At 34.1% G+C, this 21,799-nt stretch overlaps 2 protein-coding genes across 3 annotated transcripts; one reads left to right on the plus strand and one right to left on the minus strand.

The window, feature by feature from the left end:
* Positions 1 to 4,608: 4,608 nt before the first annotated feature.
* On the minus strand, positions 4,609 to 8,247 carry LOC106662111. Its single transcript, XM_014385920.2, has 3 exons — positions 8,007 to 8,247; positions 7,654 to 7,946; positions 4,609 to 4,694 (listed from the first exon to the last, which is right to left on the minus strand). Exons 1-3 carry the CDS (start codon positions 8,058 to 8,060, stop codon positions 4,637 to 4,639), a joined length of 405 nt encoding a protein of 134 aa, XP_014241406.1. The 5' UTR covers positions 8,061 to 8,247; the 3' UTR covers positions 4,609 to 4,636.
* A 5,486-nt stretch (positions 8,248 to 13,733) lies between these two features.
* Positions 13,734 to 21,237, plus strand: LOC106662303 (dynein assembly factor 1, axonemal homolog). 2 transcript variants are annotated; one of them, XM_014386311.2, is made up of 10 exons: positions 13,734 to 13,892; positions 15,334 to 15,425; positions 16,890 to 17,111; positions 17,170 to 17,312; positions 17,371 to 17,469; positions 17,532 to 17,596; positions 17,656 to 17,741; positions 17,885 to 17,958; positions 18,017 to 19,049; positions 19,093 to 21,237. In XM_014386311.2, exons 1-10 carry the CDS (start codon positions 13,855 to 13,857, stop codon positions 21,210 to 21,212), a joined length of 3,972 nt encoding a protein of 1,323 aa, XP_014241797.1. In that variant the 5' UTR covers positions 13,734 to 13,854; the 3' UTR covers positions 21,213 to 21,237. The 2 variants fall into 2 exon arrangements, with proteins under 2 accessions (XP_014241797.1, XP_014241798.1); XM_014386312.2 differs by having other exon boundaries at positions 18,017 to 18,977.
* Positions 21,238 to 21,799: the final 562 nt, after the last annotated feature.

Raw genomic sequence — 21,799 nt, forward strand, 5'->3', positions numbered from 1 at the left:
ACTGTCACCAACAGCTTCAATCACTGAAGATGTAATGTTGATCAGCGATGATCTACCCTCTGACTCCAATGTTTACACTATTCTTATCTCTCTCTGTTATTTTTTAAAATAAAAATACTATTGATAAACACAGAAAAAGACGTATTCAGAAAATCCAATTTCCAATGTTTTGTGAATGTGTATTCACCAGGTTAAGGTTTTTCTGTTTTTCCCCATTTTCGCCTTTATTATTACCAATTGGCCATTATAGGGATTAGCCGGGGCTCCCTATCTTTTCTTCTTTCTTTTTTTTTCATTCTTTTTCTTTTCTTAATTTTTCTTAATGACCTGTTCAGAAGCCATCCAATTTCAAATCACAGTTGGCTGTGGAGAACAAAAACATAAAGCCCTCCTGAAATATATGCAAGACGCGGACATGTCAATTTAAATTGAGGAGCGTAATTGTTTAAAAAAACTAAAATAAAATAAAACAAATACATAAATGAGGAAGAAATTAAGAAAAATATGAAAATAAAAAAAAGAAAGAAAGAAGAAACGAAGAGAGCTCCGGCTAATCCCTTTAATAGAGTGGCCAATTGGTAATAACAAAGACCAAAAGGAAAAAAAAATATAAACCTTAACCTGGTGAATACACATTCACAAAACATTGACAATCGGAGTTTCTTAATATTAATTTAAAATAACAAAACTAAATAAAAATAGACTATAGAAACTACTAGTTCAACATAAAAATTCAAAATATTTATTTATTGTCTTCATCATATTGTACTTTTACAAACTATCTTATGTATTTGTAGTGTTTTGTTTTGAGTTTATTTCATGTATACTTCACAATTCAAATTAGCTTAATTACTATTCGGAGGTGTGACGTAGGTTTTAGAAAAAACATTTTCTTTATTGCCAATGTTTCAAGCTTTATTGAGATCATCTTCAGGGCTCGAAGTGTTTGTTTTCTGCGTAATTGTCCCATTTTTGTGTGTCGTGTTGAGAGTGCCAGTGACATGTAACTTAATTACCCTGTCTTTTATATTTTAAAGCACAACCCATCTTTGTGTGAAATGTGTTGCTAACTTATCTATACTGTTACATTGTTGAAACGTTTTATAAAACAAAATCAAACGCCCGTTGGATTTATCTATTCCACCCTTTCTATTCTACTTCTTGGTTTGAATTAACGACGTGAAACCGTAAGCGTACGATAGAAATGGGAACACGGGATGAAATAGATCAAAAATAAGGTTGACCGCAAATTACATAATGCTACAACATGAAAAACATCTCATTACCTTACGTCATTGCTATTGGGATTTCGCTTCCCTTGAGTGCGCGAAGATTTTTCAATTAAACAAAAACACCATCGGCCTTGGTACAAATTATTTATTGCGGATACATTGTTTACATTGACTTCGCGAATATGAAAAACAAACTAGGAATGTCTTAGAAAATGACATGAAAACCTTTCAACTATCTTTTGCTTTGGAAGTGAACATAATGGATTATGCGATTACACGATATTGGTGATGATTTCATCAAGGCTCTTATCATCACTCTAAAACTTGAATTGCTAAGGGGGAAAATTGAATTCAGACAATTTTCAAACTTTCTTCAATGAACTAGACGTATAAACAATATTATTTTCTAATTCTTAATAGTTGTGAATTTTTAAATTTTATGTATTATTTGGTTAATTGTTTGGCCCTTTTTTCCTCCTTAGAATAAATCCATCGGGTTTTTTTAATTAGGGGGAGAAATGACAGAGGAAGGTTAGGGTTGGAATCAGGAGAAGAACAGAAGAAGCAGATTTCCTCAAACGATAGGAGAAACGATTATTATTTAACAGAAACGTTAAATAACAAGGTTGTAAAGGTAAATCGTATTCGTGGCAATAGGATGTTTCCGACTGCTGGAATTTCCTGTTGGCTCCGTCAATTCCATTCCCTGAAAGGTACAATAAATCTCATCATTGGGAAAAGTCACCGACGAGGTCATTTTGCAATTCAGTTTTATTGGATCGTGTTAGATTTTTTTTTTTACTTAACCGCCCTTACCGAACAAAGCACGGAACTTCACATACCTTTTTCCTTGTAAACTAATAAAAATTTCAAAATGTTCATTTTTTAAATAATAATTTTACGTACAACATACGAAAATGTTTGAAAGGAGACAAAAAGCAAAATGGCTACACCCATACTGGACCACCCAAATGTCGTGAGGACATGGAAACTTCGCAAGCTATCTCCATAAATTTAAGAAAAGAGGTGGAACCTCACAGTGGAAGATCAGGCTAGCGACCGAGCCAACCGCATGTGTCAAGAGCGTCCGGTTGCGGCCCTTTATGATCCGTTTGCAGCACTGAAGAAGACGCGGAACATAAACTCTTCAGCTGCACCAAATTCAATGCGGAAAGAGAACGTTTGCGAAAGACCATCACCTCAGCAGAATGGCCACCTAATCTCCATAAACTAGCTATCATACCAAATCATTTGCTGCACTTTGCCTCAACTACGCTTAAATGAACAAGTCTCTATTTATTCTGCTTATTAAGCCTTAAATATTGTATTCATTAAATTCACTAATTTCGTGGTCCGCTTGACTAATTAATACATTACAATTAATTAAGGTTTTTAGTTGAGATGAAAAAATGTTAATGGCACGCGCGGGATTCGAACCCACGATCTTCGGCTAGATACGCCGCTGCTCAACCACTTGAGCTATCGTGACCTCGATCCACTCGGACACCAACTTCCCATCTCAACACCACCTTTTGAGTTTCCCTCCTTGAAAAATGGCAAAAAAGAGGGAAACTCAAAAGGTGGTGTTGAGATGGGAAGTTAGTGTCCGAGTGGGTCGAGGTCACGATAGCTCAAGTGGTAGAGCAGCGGCGTATCTAGCCGAAGATCGTGGGTTCGAATCCCGCTCGTGCCTTTTATATAAACCATCTAAGCTAGTTTTGCTTATCTTTGACTTGTGTGGCACAAAGGTGTTCAAAATAATCCAATAACGTTTCCCCAGCTATTTGGTTCATTTTATCCATAGTTGCTTAAATAATACACATTTTTCGTTAATGTTTCTAATAATAAATATACCACATGTAACAACATAAGCGGGGGGTGCGTCAAAGTTCAGTTCTAGCCCCTCATTATTTAACATTTACTTATCATGAATAGAGCAAAATTACACTGGTAGTCAAAACACAATTTGATCTGTTTTTTATAAACTAGCAAGCTTGCAAACTAAGATGAATTTTAATAATTCATTACAATGAATTAAGGTTTTTAGTTGAGATGAAAAAATGAAAAATGGCAAAAAGGCGGGAAAACTCATAAGGTGGGGTTGAGATAGGAAGTTGATGTCCGAGTGGATCGAGGTCACGATAGCTCAAGTGGTAGAGCAGCGGCGTATCTAGCCGAAGATCGTGGGTTCGAATCTCGCTCGTGCCATTAACTTTTTTTCATCTCAACTAAAAGCCTTAATTAACTTAAATATTGTTGTTATTGTTAGAGTTTTACTACCGTTATTTATTTATTGTATAATTAAACATAGGTTTAGGGTTAGGGTTCCGGGCTGTTTTCCTCTTCTTAGTTAGAACATTTTAGATAACATAAATATATATAAAAGAAAATCACGAAAATGCAAATGTGCAAGGGGAAACCAGCAAGGGAAGACCATTTGTTTTCGGTTTTAAAATGAAAATGTCCCCTCGAAAAACGACCAGCCTGAAGGAAAGATCGTTGGGAGGTAAATCCCATTTATTTGAAGTCCCTTAGATTTATAAATTCGATTAACTTAAAGCGTTTGTCCGCCGGTATGGGGTCTTCCTCGGGTACGGCGAGGTGGTGAAAAGGGAAAAAAAGAATAATATACGAAAATTTATCAACATCGATTGATCTAGTAAACAACACAATTCTGTAGCTTTATGATGGTTTAACTGTTAAGTACTTGATCAGCAATCAATTATAGTACGTTTTTGGTTTTAGCACCCCCATCTGTTTCATTAGGTGATTTGATAAACCTTATCTATTTATTAGTCTCATAATATTAAAGATTAATTATCTTAATTACTTAGTTGAAGACCACATATCTTATCCTTTGAACGTGAAGAAGGACTTACCACAAGCGTTCGACCGAGTGTCCTGAGTGTCTCCTATACAAACATATTTATCAGTTTCCTTTTTAAGTGTACAGTAATATATCAATTATATCTAGTGAAGTAATCTCTCCTTTAATTTTTTAAATGAAGCTTTAGAAGCAGATTTGTAAATGGTCCGTTTTTTCTCACTATTTAACCTTGGGCTGACGATGCTCGATGGACTTTCCTGTATGCATGAAAATTATCGTAATCAAAACAACACCGGACATAGAAAAATAGACAAAATTCACCATAATTAGACTTTTTTGGCGAGCGAAAAATCTGACTTATTTAAATACTAGAACACACATCATGAAAGAACCAACAAAAAACAGAAAACAGCGGTACAAGAAAAATCTTTGGAGCGCCACGTAAAAACGATTTCGGTTTTTGTCTATTGTTCATTTTGTCGGACGTAAAACGAGATCGTAAAATAAAATAAAAAAATAAAAAAACAATTAATAATAATAATTTATTTACAAGCAGGGATTTTACAAAATTAACAGTTTAGCTGGTGGATGTCAACTCCGTTTCTGGTATGAGCGATTCCTCACCTAGCGACTCTCTGAAAAAAATACAAAATAAATAAAAATAAAAACGTGAAGTTTTTTCGGAGGATCTACGGACGAGGTCATCACAGAGAAAAACTTCCTTTCGGTTTTCGCCGAGCTTTCGACAGTTTTTATACTGTCATCTTCAGGGCCTGTTTTATTATCATATAAAAAAAAATTAAAAACACGAAAAACAATTTGCATAAAAATTGAAATATCTTACTTAAGATATTTCAATACGTAAGATATTTCAATTTTTGTGCAAATTGTTTTTCATGCTTTTAATTGTTTTTTTTTTATATGATAATAAAACAGGCCCTGAAGATGACAGTATAAAAACTGTCGAAAGCTCGGCGAAAACCGAAAGAAAGTTGTTCTCTGTGTTGACCTCGTCCGTAGATCCTCCGAAAAAACTTCATGTTTCCAGCTGGTCGAAATTATGAAAAATTTGTAATTAAACATAATTTAACTTTATTTATACAATTAAGATTATGTTTTATATAGGTTATGAAGAATATGTGTGTGTATGTTGTTTTATTTGGTATTAACTACCAACAGTGAAGACAGTTGATTATAAATTGAATTTTTATATAGCGTTGTTTTTTTTGCTTAGTAATCTTTAGAATAATCTGGATCTCGGATTGGTCTTGATGAAAAAGCAAATTCAATTGTTACTGCCGAGCCTTCGACCTATTTTAACGTCATCATCAGGGCAATATAATCTTAAATATGTCTACAAATTGACATAATTAAGTTTTCAACAGGCGATTTTAAATTTCTTTGATGAAAGACTCAGTCCCAACATTGCCAAGGAGTGTAACAGTCCTTAAATTAATAATCTTTTCCATTGTGCTCTCACACAACAGAATTGAAATTGCAAATTATATTTTCCTTATTACTCCCTTTGAAAGAGAAGAATAATAGAAGTAGAGTAATTTTGTCATTGTGTAAAAATCTTTGCGTTCTCACACATTGAAATCTAAAGATCTGTCTCGATTAAATTTTGCACATAATAGTTAAAAAGTGCAGAGGAAAAATTAAATTTACAGTTAAATTTATGAGGCTTTGATATAAAAGTTGATAACTGTAATTCTTCTTTTAAAAAATAAAACAATAATGAAACATGTTCAGGAGTGCTAAAAATAACATTTTAATTATAACATTATATCAATAAGCATTCATCGTTCATTAATAAATACTGAAATAATTTTGAAAAATTCAATTTATATATGCCTCGTGGAAATAAAAAAATCACCCTTTTAGAATTTTAAGTAAAAAAAGTAAGTATAATTGAATAAATGTGTGTTATTCAAGTACAAAAAACTTGTATACTTTGTAACTCTACTTAATTGTAACCTGTTGTTTTTTGTTCTTTTACAAAACTATCGTAATGTGTTAAATTTCTTTTCTCACTGAAGATGACGCTTTACACAAAATTTAGTACAGATCAATAAATAATTCTGATTAAATATTCATTGTATTTAGTAGTGTCATTCGTTCATGTTAGACGATTGAAAGTGTCTAATCAAAAATTTAAAATTGGAGAAACTGAATCACGAAATGATTAGTGTTTGAGTTCATCAGAAGGCCAGGTGATAAATTTTCAAACTATGTTCAATTTAAATTAAGAAAATTACAAAAACCTTCTGGACTAAAAACACCCAGCATTGCAACATTAAAATTCAATATCTGACAACAGACCACCTAGAATACATGTACACTACCTAATTTTTCATTTGACAGTTTTATTTTTAGTTCCATGAAGTCATAAATTATTATCTTTAGGTATATTATACTGTATCTATTTTCTTAATAAGTAGGGTAACATTTTTGGGTGAAATCACAATTTGGGAATTGTGTTTTTACTAGATATTCTTTTTGACTATCTCTCATAATTTTTCATGTGAATCAATATATTCTAATAACCTAGTTCAATTCACGCTAATAAATACTTTCAACCGATAAAATTTGTTACAATTACAGACAAAAGAGCATCTATCTTGGTCCGCCTATCCCCGCTGTTTTATTCTGTCCGATGTAATTCTTAATTTCATCTTAATTGGCTTGTTTGTTTTTCATTAATAGTAAAGCCATTCCATTTAGAATTAATATACTTAATGTTTATTTTTCGAAATAATAAACATTAATAATAAAAACAGCAGGATATCGTGAGAGTAGTGGCAGCAGTTGGATCATTGCCTGGTTATTGATGACTTGAACCCTTTAGTTATGCTTAATTATTTTCACTTTACATATTCATTTGGGTTATGTTTGGATGATTTTTCTCCTTTTTCTAAGTTTTCTAGTGATAAATAATAAATTTTCCTTGTTTTTTTTTTCAAAGTTCCTCCAGGTTTTCATCGTGTCCGTACGATTTTCTTGCTCGCTCTGCAGATGGTTCTGATGGTTATTATTTACCATCATAACCATCAAGGTAAATAATAATCACACAACTGAAGAAGTAAAAATTCCGAAACGCGCCAGGCATACTGAGTCAGCAAGTTTATGGGCGGACCAGGATGGTCTGGAACGACCAAATACAGGTTTATCACCCGCAGAGCTCAGAATACAATCTTTCAACAAAAACTATTGACTATCCACTATAAACAGAAAAAAGTTTTCATTCTTCATTCTTCAAAAACTGAAGTGGTGGACCCAGGGACATCGATTGGCTACTAGATCTTTATATAGAACCAAGCCACCCTTTAATCGTGAGTGGTGATTGCCGATCCAGCCCGTCCTTTTTATCCTTTACATATTTTATTTCTATTTGTTTTAAATTAGTTTATTGCGTTTTAATGAACCGCGCACTTGTACAGAGTAAATTGATCTCCACTGACTAGAGTGAAATGGAAAACGCCTGACCTCAGAAAAGTTCATGGGAGTTTTTTCATTAGCAAACAAAACAAAGCTGACCGTTGTAAAAATAGGATATAAATTATTTTTCGATTTAATCGAAAGAATCGTACTTACTCATTAAGTGAGTCGGTGCCGTTTAAAACGCTCCGTCTGCCCTTCCTGGGCTTGTTCGCCCTCCTCTTTTCCCCGGAGACGGAATCGTCGGACCTCAATATCATCTCCAGGTGGAGTACCGCCTCCAGATCGAATGTGGCGATCTGCTTCTCGAAGTCGTATCTTACACTTTTAACCAGAAAAGACACCTCGTCTTCCTTGACGTCGAAGTATTTCATAAGGGTTGCCTCGATGCTGGACTGGAGGATCTTCTGGTTGGACTGTTCGCCGCTGGCGTGGCTCAGCTTCGCCGTCTGGAATTAGCTACAATTATAAACGTTTATCGCTCTGATGTCTCAAACTGGCTTGTTTACCGTAAGCAGCATGGAAATGAGGCAGAAGAAGTGGGACGATTGCATCTTAAACATTCTCCGGACTTGCCACTCTTAAATCTCGGAACGAAATGATAAATCCCTTCCATCCCTTCCCCCTAAGAAAGCAAAATCTCTCCGGCTTAACTATATTTTTTCGAGAGATAAGCGATGACAAATCAAAGATTTGTTATGTTATATCTAATGAGTAATCGAACTGACTAGACTTCTTCAATGAGGATCTCTACATAAATCGGGAATGACTAGCTAGAAACAGTACAAAATCTGTTAGACATATCGTCCACATTTTTCTTAAATTACTGCTAATTTTAAGCAAGAGCTGAGATCTGTGAACACAGTAGAAAACAAAAAATCCGGCATTTGCATCGAACACGTTCACTACAGTTAAAATTAAAAAACAGTAAATAGGCTATGAAGTTTCATGATTTCATGAGATATTGAAAAAATAATTTAATTCCTTCCATTCGTCGTCATTCTCTTCCTAAAACTTCCTTACATCCACATATCCTCCTATAGACCTTTTCCTGCAATGTCCAAAATCCTTGAAAGACTCCTTTCAAAACTTTAAAACCAATTCGGCTTCTGTCCTAATCATTCCACGATCAAACAAGATTTCAGAATTATTGACATTTCCTCCGGTCTAGAGCCGAATATTGCTTCAGTTCCTGGTTGTGACCCCAAGCTTTTTAATACGGTCTGGCACCCAGATATCACCTATAAACTTAAATCCCTTCTTACCCACTTCTAATTACCTTAAACTACTATTTAACTGAACACTTTTTCAGAATGAGGTGAGGGAACGAGAGATATTAGACCAATAGCAACCAACGTTGCACAAGGGAGCATGCTAGGTCCAATCCTATATATTTACACTGTTGACTTTCCTGTACATCCCAACACCATCAATGCGGACGATGTCCACAAAACTTTCTTCTTATCCGAATCTTATCCAAGCTCCAATATCCAAGACCACCTTGATTTTAACTAAGACTGGTGCAGAAAGTGGAGGACAAGACTGGATAAAAGAAATACCTTCTATCTCTTCACACAAAACCTAAGTGACATCAATTAACAGGAGACTTGAATAACTACGAAGACCTATAAGACCAAAGTATGTTTTGACCGTCAAAACTCAACAATTCCACTTTATACCTACATCCAAATCCAGTGGTCCACTATTTCCAATCGAAAGTTCTCACACAAATTGTCAACTCGTTACTAAGTAACTAAGAAATAATGGCCTCGACATTCCTTTTGTCAACTAATCCAATCTTCAAAAGTTCCAGACCAAGGTTTCGATTAATCCTACTGACCAAGTTCTCACTACGCTTTCCCTTCCTGAGAACCCGCCAAGTCGCCAACGACGATGTCCTCGAGACGTCCTCACCCCTCGTACTGAGTGGCAGCATTGGATGGTTTCTCTTAGGATGCTCCTCCGAGTGCAGTGCTGGAATATTTGTAACATGTTCAAGCTACAAATAGATTATTAAAAAAATAAATAAAAAATGCTTTCAGACAGTATATAGATCAAATTTTTTGACAAATCAACACACAACGCAATGATAGTAAAAAGGGGAAAACACATAAGAACGAATCATTCCAAAGAGAACAAATTTTCATTCATTTATATTTTTCTGACACTTTAGAAACTTAAAACCAGGTCATTTTGGTGAATTCTGCAGATTTTGGTTCGTCAATCTGCATGAATAAAAATACAAATCCATCATCGCGTTGGACAACACGGTCCGCTTTATCTCGCCGTGTTTAAAGAAACAATATCATACTAATTCTAAAACATTATCCAGCATCAATGGTTCTTCGGCTTGGATTATTGAAAATATCCCTGTACATCTTAACGCCCTGTCATCGCGGTCCGCCTATTCTCGCTGTGTTTAAAAAAAGTGGTAAGTGCATAGATCTAGTTCTAAGACATTTTTCAGCACCCAACACAATAGCGTTTTTCAAAAATATTTGGGAGCTTTAACAAATTTTTTGTCTATTGTGGAATCCCCATGATTAAGTCCGTACCGGGGAAAGTGCGCTTTTCCCACAAAATTAAGCACTTTCTTCGGTGCTTCTTTGTGCACTCTCTTGGTGCAAGAATAGGTCACATTTGTGGACAAAATCGGCATGTTTATGTTTCGGCTTTGCTCATCTTATTTACATTGAATTTAAAAGAACAGCGGCCGGTATAGAGGCTTTTAATTTTCCTCAGATTTGCTGAAAGAGCATGGTTAAATTAATTTTAAATTTCAAAAAATGTGTACCTGTTTTAACTTTTTTTCCAACTTTAAAACAAGATATTTTCATTCATTGCTGCATTTTTTGGCTCGTCGGCCTACCGGATTAAAAATATGATCAAGTGAAAACTATCGATCCAATTCTAAGATATTTTTCAGAACTACACCCGAAGACAAGCAAGGAAAACGAATTTTTCCAGAGATGTTATTTGGCTTTTGCTGTTCCAAAATGTTTACCACCTTAAAAATATGTCATTTTGGTACATTCTGTTTTGAACCAAGAATAGTATGCTTGCACTTCAAAGTTCCAGTCATTATGGTCCGCCAATTCTCGCCGTGTTCGATCAAGACTCTTTTTGCAATACGCATTGGTTTTACACTACTTTTTAATCAGAGAGATGATGACGGAAAAGCAAGATTTCAGAGAAAAACACATAGATATAAATTTTCAAACGATTTAGTTCATTAGGCCAGATTTAATTAATTCCTTAAATATGGGAATTAATTATGAACGTCATAAAATAATTCGCCAATAAAAATTGCTGATAAATTTTCATGATGTTTTACTTGCCGGGTATAATTATCACTGACATAGTTTTACTCAAATGATTGTAAAACTGTTCAAGAATTAATTATTGTGTTGTGACCCTAATATGCAAAATTTTTTAATATCTTGAAGTAGATTCACTAACTTCGTGATCCGCTTGACCAATTAATATATTACAATTAATTAAGGTTTTTAGTTGAGATAAAAAAGTCAATGGCAGGAGCGAGATTCGAACCCACGATCTTCGGCTTGATACGGCTGCTCTACCACTTGAGCTATCGTGACCTCGATCCACTCGGAAACCAACTTCCTATCTCAACCACACCTTTTGAATTTTCCCTCCTTTTTGCCATTTTGGAGAGTGGTAGAGCAGCGGCGTATCAAGCCAAAGATCGTGGGTTCGAATCCCGCTCGTGCCATTGACTTTTTTATCTCAACTAAAAACCTTAATTAATTGTTATCTTGAAGTAGATTGAGCTAACATAAGACTCTTGAGATGTAGTTACAACATAGTTTTGTCGTATGGACACGTAGTGGTTCACAACACATTTCGTAGTACACATCAGTAGTACATCATAGGTAAATGCACCTGGGGTCTGCATACATAGATAAAATACAATTTGTTTAATGAAGAATCTGAGAACCTCATTGAATTTGTTATTCTCGTTGACTTTTTTTATGTGAGGTTTGATGTTGTTAGTGATAATCTGGGACCAAAGTACACGGAGTTTATGTGAGTTTCTTTCTCCAGAGTACTTTGAGTAAGTAGGTTGGAACTCGTTTGGATTTTGACTTTTCGCCATCTGAATTTTGCCAATATATCAGATCTTCCTTATTGCACACCCCCACCCTTAATATTCTTTCAAATCAGAAAATAGTATTGGGCTCAATAGAGCTCCTTGTTTGACTCCAAAATTTACTGAAAATTCCTCAATTTTGCCCTGGTTACATCACACAACTTGTTTTAGAGGATAAACGACGTTTCCTCTGCAAATTTGATTTCAGTGCCAAAGATTGCTGATTTTTAGGCTAACGACCAATGTTGTTCATTTTTAAAATATGTTTTAGATTCAATAAGCCGATTTTTTAAATTTTTATTGTTATTATTTAACAACGTTGAACAGTTTTTAAACAATATATTTTTATTTAGGATGATTTTTCTTACCCTTCCGTGATGACGTTGCACATAAGGAAAATTTCCAGCTCACATGTCCTTTTTTGTTCAATGTATTCATAGATTAAAAATACATATACATATATACTTGACGATGGATGTTTGTATTTGTTAAAGTTGATTTTTCGTTTTACACTTCGTAATTTGTGACGTCTTGTCAGCCAGTAGGGGAATTTCCCTCGACGCATGTCCTCGTTTCTCAGCTTTTTTATCTAGATGGACGAAAATTGTCGTCTTTTGTAGTTTCCGGTGACGAACAGTTGTTAAATTTTTTGAAATTTTATTCATACCTTCTATCAGATCGTAGACTTTCCTTGCTTTCCTCTCCATAAATAGTATTTTCCATCATAATATATTGACATTTTATTTAAGTCTTCCATGAGAATATATTATATGTCACTTATCAGACTTCCATCTATCAATGTTTGTAAAAACAAATCTGAACACGTAGTTAACTTTAAAAGATTCAACGATCCTAATTTCACCCTTGATAAAATTAAATAAAGCGTTAAACCTATAAACAGAATAATTGCTAAAAATTTAGGGTGAAATTGAATAAAATCACCAAAATATACAGATCATTTATTATTTTAACACAACAATAATATTATTTAGCTCAAAAATTAAGAAAAACATTTCTTTATCTTTATTGAGATCATCTTCAGCGCCTGGGATTTATAAACATATTGTTTAAATTTTACAAATACATGTAGGATGTGAAAATTGTGATTTATACAATGCTAGAAAATTTTAATTTTTAAAAAATAAATAAAAAATTTAATAAAATTCTAGCATTTTATAAATTCATTTTTTAATCTAAAATTTTCTAGCATTGTATAAATTCATTTTATTTTTTTTTTTAAATCCAAAATTTCTAGCATTGTATAAATTCATTTTTTCACATCCTACATGTATTTGTACAATTTAAACAATGTTTATATATCCCAGGCCCTGAAGATGATTTCAATAAAGATCGAAACGTTGGCACAATAAAGAAAATGTTTTTCTAAAACCTACATCACACCAGACCGCATCACGATCTCCGAATAATCATTGACTAACGGTCACTAAACACCACACATTTTTTTAAAAGAAATATGATGGATTTTTTAACGAGGTTTCGCAACAGCAGAGGTTTTATCAGCCCTCGAGGTGCCGGTGTTTTTGAAAAAAAAACAAAAAACATTAGGAAATATGTCGGGTTTGAATTCAGAGTCGCTGGATTCGAACCCGGGACCTTTACCTTACAGTGCTGAACGCCGTGCCAACAACTAAAGCGTTGCGGCCACCGACGCCCCCCATAGATGTATAAGCTGATATTGGCCTTTTAAAAGATTAAATGTGGAATTTTTTATATAATTAAAAGATCGATAAATATATAATATCCTAAATAAGACATTGTCATTCACAAAAGCGCAGACAATGATGCTGGGGTCAAATTGCGGAATATTTCGCTTCGTCGTTTTCAGATGACTACCTTCTTGGACCTGAAAAATTTTACTATGATTATTTAATATTATTTCAAATCAGTCTATTAAAACATTATGTTTTGGATTTAGGCTTAAATTAAAAAGTTTCCATCTTGCTTACTGGGAAAAAAGTGACGGGTGTTATCGGCCCTTAAGACTTGTACGCTTTGGTCTGGTCGCTACGATTAAAAATAAATTACAACAAAATATTTGCTAATTTTAATAAATATTTAATGGCTTAATTACATTCAAATTTGTTTATTCTCCCGGTAGGATAACCTGCTGGCGAATAGGTGCCACTTTTAGTAGTAAATCTACTACAGCCATAGCAACGATCAAACATTTCAGTATCCCCTTTTTTGATATTATTTGTTGCAATTAGTTCCACCGAGAAAGCAAGATGGTAATTAAAGAGTCCAACTACGACAACCCAAGCAAGTAAGTTTTCTCGACTTAATTTTTCCTCGCGGAAAAAGTTTTCAATGACGAAAAAAAATTTCAAAACGATTTTTTTATTTAAAAAAAAGGTAAACCTTAATAAATTGTTTAACAGCTGGAACAAATCGAAGAAAGAGGTTTTCGTTTGAAAAATAAACATTTTTTATTGGTTTAAAAATATTGCTACTTCTTGCACAATAATGTTCGTATCTATTGACTTTAGGACGTACTTTGTATTAAATAATTCTGTGCACCACCTATTTGGACGGAAAACGTTTTTCCAGACCAAAACCACACAGAATATTTTTATTAAGTAATTAAAAACAGCCGGATATCGGGGCATTTCTCAGGTCTCACATAGTGCCGGTAGTTTGATCATTAATCTGCCCGCTTGTTATTGACGATTAAAGCCATTCAGTTACGTTTTCTTTCGTTGAATATATTAACTTAATATATTGTTGTATTAGTTTTTATCGTCTTATACGACTTCTAGTGCGTCTTAAAACAGTAAAGAGGATTTTATGCCTCATTAAAAACTCCGTATTCTTTTTTCGACGTGTTTATACGATTTTCTTGCTCGTTGATTTTATTGATAATAAACTTATAAAAAAAAATTATAAATGAAAAGTTTATAGCATAAACCGCTGAAGATGAAAAAATTCTGAAAGGAACCAAAACCGACCAAAATAGCGATAATTGACAGGAAAGGAAATCACAGTGCAGACTTCAGCAGGAAATCTCTCAAAAATAATTGTTACCTTTCTACATAAAAATCGTTGTAATGTTGAGAATTACTTCTGCAAAATAATAATAAAATAAAATAAACATTCTCAGTCAAAACTTCTTGGGGGGGGGGAGGCTTTGAACTGATATTTTATTAATTTATGATATATTAATTTATTTTTTGCTCTTCAGTACTTACTGATACTCACAATTAGCTAGAATTTGATTAATTCATAGTTTGGTTGTATAATTGATAAAGAATCCCTACATTGTAACAGATCGTTATTGTTCTATGATCAAAATGAGGTAATATGTGAAATGTTGAGTAGCCCAGGTCAGCGAGGCAATGAACTCGATATAGCTGTACGTGGTCCGCGTATTCTCGCTAGTTTTTCTTCGCATTAAATTAGACGAATTGGTCAAACTGCATACAATTGTTTTCACTTTTCTGGAATTTTTTTTGACAAAATGAAGTAGAATTTTTATAGCGTTTACATTTTCGTAACTTTATTAAAAGGTAAAGACTGAAGGCATAATATTGAGAAGTTTAGATTGCTTTAAATGTCTCTCATCGTGGTACTTTTTTGATAATTTTGTATATGTACATACTAGCTTCAAAAATATTTTCAAATCGTGACTTGTCCTCCAGTTTATTTTTAACTTTAGTTACATAAACGCAAAAACTTGGGCTGCATTTAAGTTCAACGATTTTTTCTAGAATGACGACCGAATCCCTGAGGAAGCTGTGCAAAGAGCACAAGCTGTACACGACGCCGAATCTGAACGACGTCCTCTATCTTCATTACCAAGGTAATTGTCAATAAATCGAGTTAATTCAGCCCCCGGGCTCAATCTGACATTGGCCGGCTTCCTATTTGTACTTTCTAGACTTTAAAGCGTGCCCTTTCGATGCAGGCTTTTTAAAATCTTCTTAACTCCCATTCTTACAAGCCTCTTGAAAAAGTTGTTTTTAAATCCATTCATGATTAAGTATGGAATAAAATAAATGTGAAACCACTGAGAAAATTATAAACTATGATTAGTTTATTAAATTTTTTGTTTATACTCAAGTTTCGCTACATACCAAAATCATACTCGCTCACACACAACAGAAACACAGATGCGGACGTACAGACAGTCATTGAATAAGATAGATAGATAGATAGATAGATAGATAGATAGAGAGAGAGAGAGAAAGAGAGAGAGGGGGAAAATGGAAAGGAGGGAGAAAGAAATGGAAAGAAGGCGAGAGAGATGAAATAGAGAGTGAGAAGAGAGAGATAGAAAGAAAGAGAGAATCAGAAAGAGTGAGGGAAAAGAAGAAAGATAAAAAGGAGGAAAAAGAGATGGAACGAAGAAGAAAGATAAAAAGGAGGGAAAAGAGATGAAAAGAAGATGATAGAGCGAGAAATGGAAAGAAAAAGAGAGAGTGAGAGATGGAAAGGAGGGAGAAAGAGTTGAAAACAAGGAGAGGGAGAGAGAAAGAAAAATGAAAAAGAAGAGATGGAGGGGGATTGGGAGAAATGGAAATAGAAAGAGTTGGAAAGAAGGGAGAAAAAGTTGGAAAGAAGGAAAGAGATAGAGGGTGAAAATGAGAGAGTGAGAGTGAAAGAGACAAAAATGGAAAGCAAAGGGAGGAAGGGTGAGATAGAAAAGAGAAAAAACAAAATGGGAAGGAGAGAGAGTGAGGGTGAAAAGATGAGGAGAGAGGTGGAAAGAACAGAGAGATAGAGAGTGAACAAGTGAGTGTCAAAGAGAGAGGAATAGAAAGGAAAGAGAGTGATGGAAATAAGGAGAGAGATAGAGAGTGAACAAGAGAGATGAAAGAGAGAGAGAGAGAGAGAGAGAGAGAGAGAGAGAGAGCGTGTGTGTGAAAAGAAGAAGGGAGACAGATGAAAAGAACAGAGAGATAGAGAGTGAGTGTCAAAGAGAGAGAAATAGAAAGGAAAAAGAGTTGAGATGGAAATAAGGAGAGAGATAGAGAGTGAAAAGAGAGAGAGAGAGGGTGAGAGAGAGAGAGAGAGAGAGAGAGAGAGCGTGTGTGTGAAAAGAAGAAGGGAGACAGATGGAAAGAACAGAGAGATAGAAAGTGAGTGAAACGAGAGAGAAATGGCAAGGAGAAAGGTGAAATGGAAAAGGGAGAGAGAGAAAGAGACAGGGACAGAGAGAGAGGGGGGGGAGAATATTGAATTGGATATAACTGTGCTAAATGATTTTACAACATTTTACTATAAATAAATAAATAAAATATAAAACTATTTTACAATATTATAGGTTTTACAAAGATAGAAAATCTTGATGAGTACACTGGACTTAAGAGCCTTTGGCTTGCTCACAATGCTTTGAGCAAAATTGAGAATTTAGAAAACCAGACTGCGCTCAAGTGTCTCTACCTGCAAAACAACATAATCAGGAATATTGAAAACCTAGAAGGAATGAGGCTGCTTGATTCAATAACCCTGTGTCACAATTTCATCCCCAAGCTTGGTGGCTTAGGTAATATGGTATTTTTAAATATGCAGAGCTTGAAACTAAAAATATGTAATATTTTCAGATTGCTGTCCTTTTTTAAACACGCTGAACATAAGCCACAATAAATTGCAGAGCTATGAGGATGTAGAGCATTTAATATTGTGTAAAAAACTTTCTGTGCTTGATCTTTCACACAATCTATTGGATGACCCAAAAATTTTAGAGGTAGGCTGCTGTTTTTTCTGAAATGAATTAAAGAATAATAATTAAATCGATTGTTTAGATTTTTGGCGCAATGAAAGAATTGCGTGTCTTGAACTTAATGGGAAATCCGGTGATATCGAAAATAAGGAACTACAGAAAAACAATGACTTGTACTTGTGTATGTAAATTGTATAGCTATAACCAAAATCAGACTTACAAATTATTTTGTTTTTAATACAGAAAAACTTGACTTACCTTGATGATCGTCCGATTTTTGAGCACGACCGCCTGGCTGCTGAGGCCTGGTAAATGTTTACTTTTTACTTTCACATAACTTCATGTAATATTTTTGACTGTTTTGAAGGTTGGTTGGCGGATATGAAGCTGAACAGGAAGCAAGAAAAAAATGGAGGGATGCAGAACAGAAGAAAATAAGGGACAGTGTTTATGGTAAATTTATTAATTATTTACATTAAAAGTATTTGTGACTTTAATTTTAAATGTCACCTCATTAGACCGTATTAAATAAAATCTGAATTTTGATCATTACATATAGTCTTTTTGTGTTTTTAATGAATTGTTATGATTTCCAGCCTTATTATCCTTAAGAAAGAAGAGTAAAAAATCCACTGAAGAACTTGAAAAGGACATTGAAAATGGAGAAATTGTAAATATTAGCATTTATATAGTTGAAATGTTTTTTTACAAGCTTGATTCGCTTTCAGATAAATCCCGAACTTCAAGAATTTGAAGACTTTATAGATAAAAACAGGAAAAAGATGGAAGAAGACATAGACTCTGAAGAGGAAAAGAGGTTAAAGAGGCTAGAAAAAGAGCGAGCAGAAGAACTGAAAAAATATGGTACGAAGGAAGATGAAATACCCTTGCTTGAATCCGAGAACAGCTGTTCTGAAAGTGAAGATGAACACTGTGACATCTGTGAAGAATTAGAAAGCAAGCCTTGTCAAGAAAATAAAACAGACTCCGTTAACGAAGAGCCAACTCAGAAAAAGCATCCAGTTTTCGAGGGGACACAGAGGGATTTTTCAGAAAACCCAGCAGCAAAAGAAGCTTGGTCGGCTTATGAACAGGCACGAGATGAAGCGATCAAATATTTTGAAAGCGAAGAAAATAAAGAAAAGGGAATCGAGCATATACTGGAAAAGGCTAAATCCGATGCTAAAAAGTTTGTGCAGAATATTAATGGAAATAATACACAAGGCGACGAATCAGGTATTTTATCGGAAAAAGAGACACTTCGTGAACTATTACCATCTCAAAGCAAAGATGGTGATACACCAAGTAAATCTTTGATTCAAGAAATGCCAATTTCACCGAATCTAGATAAAGAATCACCATTAAAAGAAACTAAGCCATTGATAGAAGAATTACCACCTGAAAACAAAATAGATGTTCCTCTTGAAACAGAGAAACCATTGATTGAAGAGCTTTCTGGAGAGGATGTTAAAGAACAGACAAATAAACCAATACAAGAACTGTTTCCAGAAAGTCAAAATGTACAGTTTAATGCTTCTACACAACAGAAACCACTGATTGAAGAGCTGCCCTCCGATCAGCAAGGTTTGAAGTTTGATAGCATTCAAGCAGGAAAAACTAAACCATTGATTGAAGAGCTGCCTTCTGAAGAGCAAAGTTTGGAGTATATTAGCATTCCATCAGAAAAAAATAAGCCATTGATAGAAGAGCTTCCATCTGAAAAGCAAAGTTTGAAGTATGTTAGCATTCCATCAGAAAAAAATAAGCCATTGATAGAAGAGCTTTAGCATTCCATCAGAAAAAAATAAGCCATTGATAGAAGAGCTTCCATCTGAAAAGCAAAGTTTGGAGTTTAGCAGCACACAAACAAAATCACTGATTGAAGAGCTGCCTTCTGAAGAGCATAGTTTGGAGTATGTTAGCATTTCATCAGAAAAAAATAAACCATTGTTAGAAGAGCTTCCATCTGAAAACCAAAGTTTGGAATTTAGCAGCATCCAAACAGAAAAAACAAAACCATTGATTGAAGAGCTGCCTTCTGAAGAGCAAAGTTTGAATTTTAGTAGCATTCAAGCAGAAAAAACAAAACCTTTGATTGAAGAAAACATACTGCAAGGGCAACAGAAACTGTTAATTGGGGAACAGCTCGCTGAAGAGCAAATCTTAGAGTTTGGTTGCATTCAGACTGAAAAAAAGAAGCCATTGATAGAAGAATTACCTTCAGAAGGGGAGTACATGGAATCGGATGTTTTTAAACAGAAACAAAAACCATTGATTGAAGAATTACCTTCTGAAGAGCAGAGTATGGAGTTTGATGGCGTTGTTTTACAAAAACAGATACCAGTAATTGAAGTGTTGCCTTCTGAAGAGCAGGCAGAGTTTGATATGAATAAAACAATGGAAACTCCAGAAAAGCATAGTTTTGATAATGTGGAAGAAAATAACATAAAAGGATTGGATGAGTCAAATCAAATTGAAATAAGTGCAGTTAAAAAAATGCCACTCATAGAAGATATAACGGATGAAATAAAGATCACAATCCCAAAAGAATCCGAGTCTAAATTTAAAGATACTTTTGAAAAAGAATGTAAAAAGGAAGCAGAATGCATAATACAATATCAGGACGAGCATGCCAATGATAAATCAGAATGTATGATAAAGGACAGATTTGACTTACAAAATAGATTGAAGAAATTAGGTCTGGTTCCAGAAAATGAAGAAATGTCGGCTGTCCTAGAAACAAAGAATGACTCAGATGACGATTTCTGGGATCTCGAGGAGGAAATAGTCGCTCAGCAGCTTAATAAGCTAAGAAGAAAAATAGATATCGATGATATCAAGACGAACAAACCAGCAGTAGCTAATGAGTCTGGGGATATTGATGGAATAGTGCAAAATGAAGATTTATTAGTAGAAAGTAAACCAAGCCCCATGACATTAGAATTGAATTCAATTAAAAATGTACTATCGAGACCTGTCAAATCCAGGGGCCTCAGAAATATAATAGATTCTAGAAGATTATCCATAATTGACGAATCAAATCTTGAAAGTGTTCAAATGGAACAAAATGATGATTCAGAAGAAAGTATCCACAAAGTGCCAGAACAAAAAGTAGAACCTTGTAACAATGAATATATAAAAAATGAAGGTATTGATACATCACAAGACATAAACAAATCAGAGAAAAACATAAGTAGTGAAAACGAGAAGATTATGGATAAGGTAACAAACTCACAAACAGATTGTAATAATGAATCACATAAGATTAAATCATCCCTAACAGATGACAAAACATTGACAGATACACCTAATGATAATAAATTAAATAATCCTACTAGCGGCACTATTGATATTTTAGGTAGTAACACGAACTCTGAATGTTTGTATGATTCAAGGGATGGGGTAAAATCTGATTCAATTAAAGAAAGTTCTGATGAACTCACAAGTGAGCATGTTCAAAATGCGATCAATGAACCCAAAATTCAACACAACTTAATCCAAAATGAGTCAACAGTTTTGTCCGAACTTGATGACAATTATCAAGCTACGGCCGAACCGATAAGTTTCATATTTGGCCAAAGCAGAAAAGATTCTTCGTTTGAACAACCCCAGTTCAAAATTATCGACCAAATTGACCAACCTGCAACAGAGACTATTCATCTAAGCGACAGTGATTCAGAAACAGAAGAACTCGCAACAGTCGAAAAGAAGGAAAATAAAGAAGAAATAAAGAAAAAAGTTCAGATACCTCTCATAGTAGAATTAGACAACGAAGAATTCCAACTGGCACAAGAATTAGATGATCAGGATAGTGAAAATTACTCCACACCTGATCAGGGTAGTGAAGATGAAGGGATAGTGAAATATAAAAATACCTCTATACAACTCAGTGTAGCTATAGAAGACCAAAAATTACAAAAATAAAATGTCATGCATCTTAAAAATTTTATTTAGTGTAATAAAAAGTAGATTAATAAAAGTAAATTAATTAATACTTTAACTTGATGAACTGAATATTTTTGTCCCGAAACAAAAAAATTACTGTACATATCTAGAAGTCAATGTGGTCCTTTATTTAACCCAGCAAATACTACTGTTTTTTTATTATATATACTATAGTTTAATAATAAGTTTTTAAGTTTATATTAATATCAGATAATATGAGCAAAAGTATATACATTTAACACAAGTATAGTACAATATGCAGGACGTCGGTGGCCTGCAGCTGGGCGATGACTGTGGAAGGTCGAAAACTCCCGGACAGTAAAAGAAGCATTGGATGAGAGTGAGGTGAGCGGCTCAAGCCCCACCGGAGGAAACTGGAGCCGAGAATTGAGTACGATGGTGAAAATCAGGATTTTATTTATTTTTTATAAGAGAAATTTTGTTTAGTTTAGCAAGATATGTATTATTTTATTATATATTTTTATGTCAGTTGGTCAACAAGGATTTAATTTTTAGGTTGCGAAAGTGTAATTTTTTCTGCTTATTTAAAAAAAAAAATTGCTGAG

This window comes from Cimex lectularius, unplaced genomic scaffold (assembly GCF_000648675.2).
Source record: "Cimex lectularius strain Harlan isolate CLEC.00 unplaced genomic scaffold, Clec_2.1 scaffold106, whole genome shotgun sequence".
Classification (NCBI taxonomy): Eukaryota; Metazoa; Arthropoda; class Insecta; order Hemiptera; family Cimicidae; genus Cimex; species Cimex lectularius.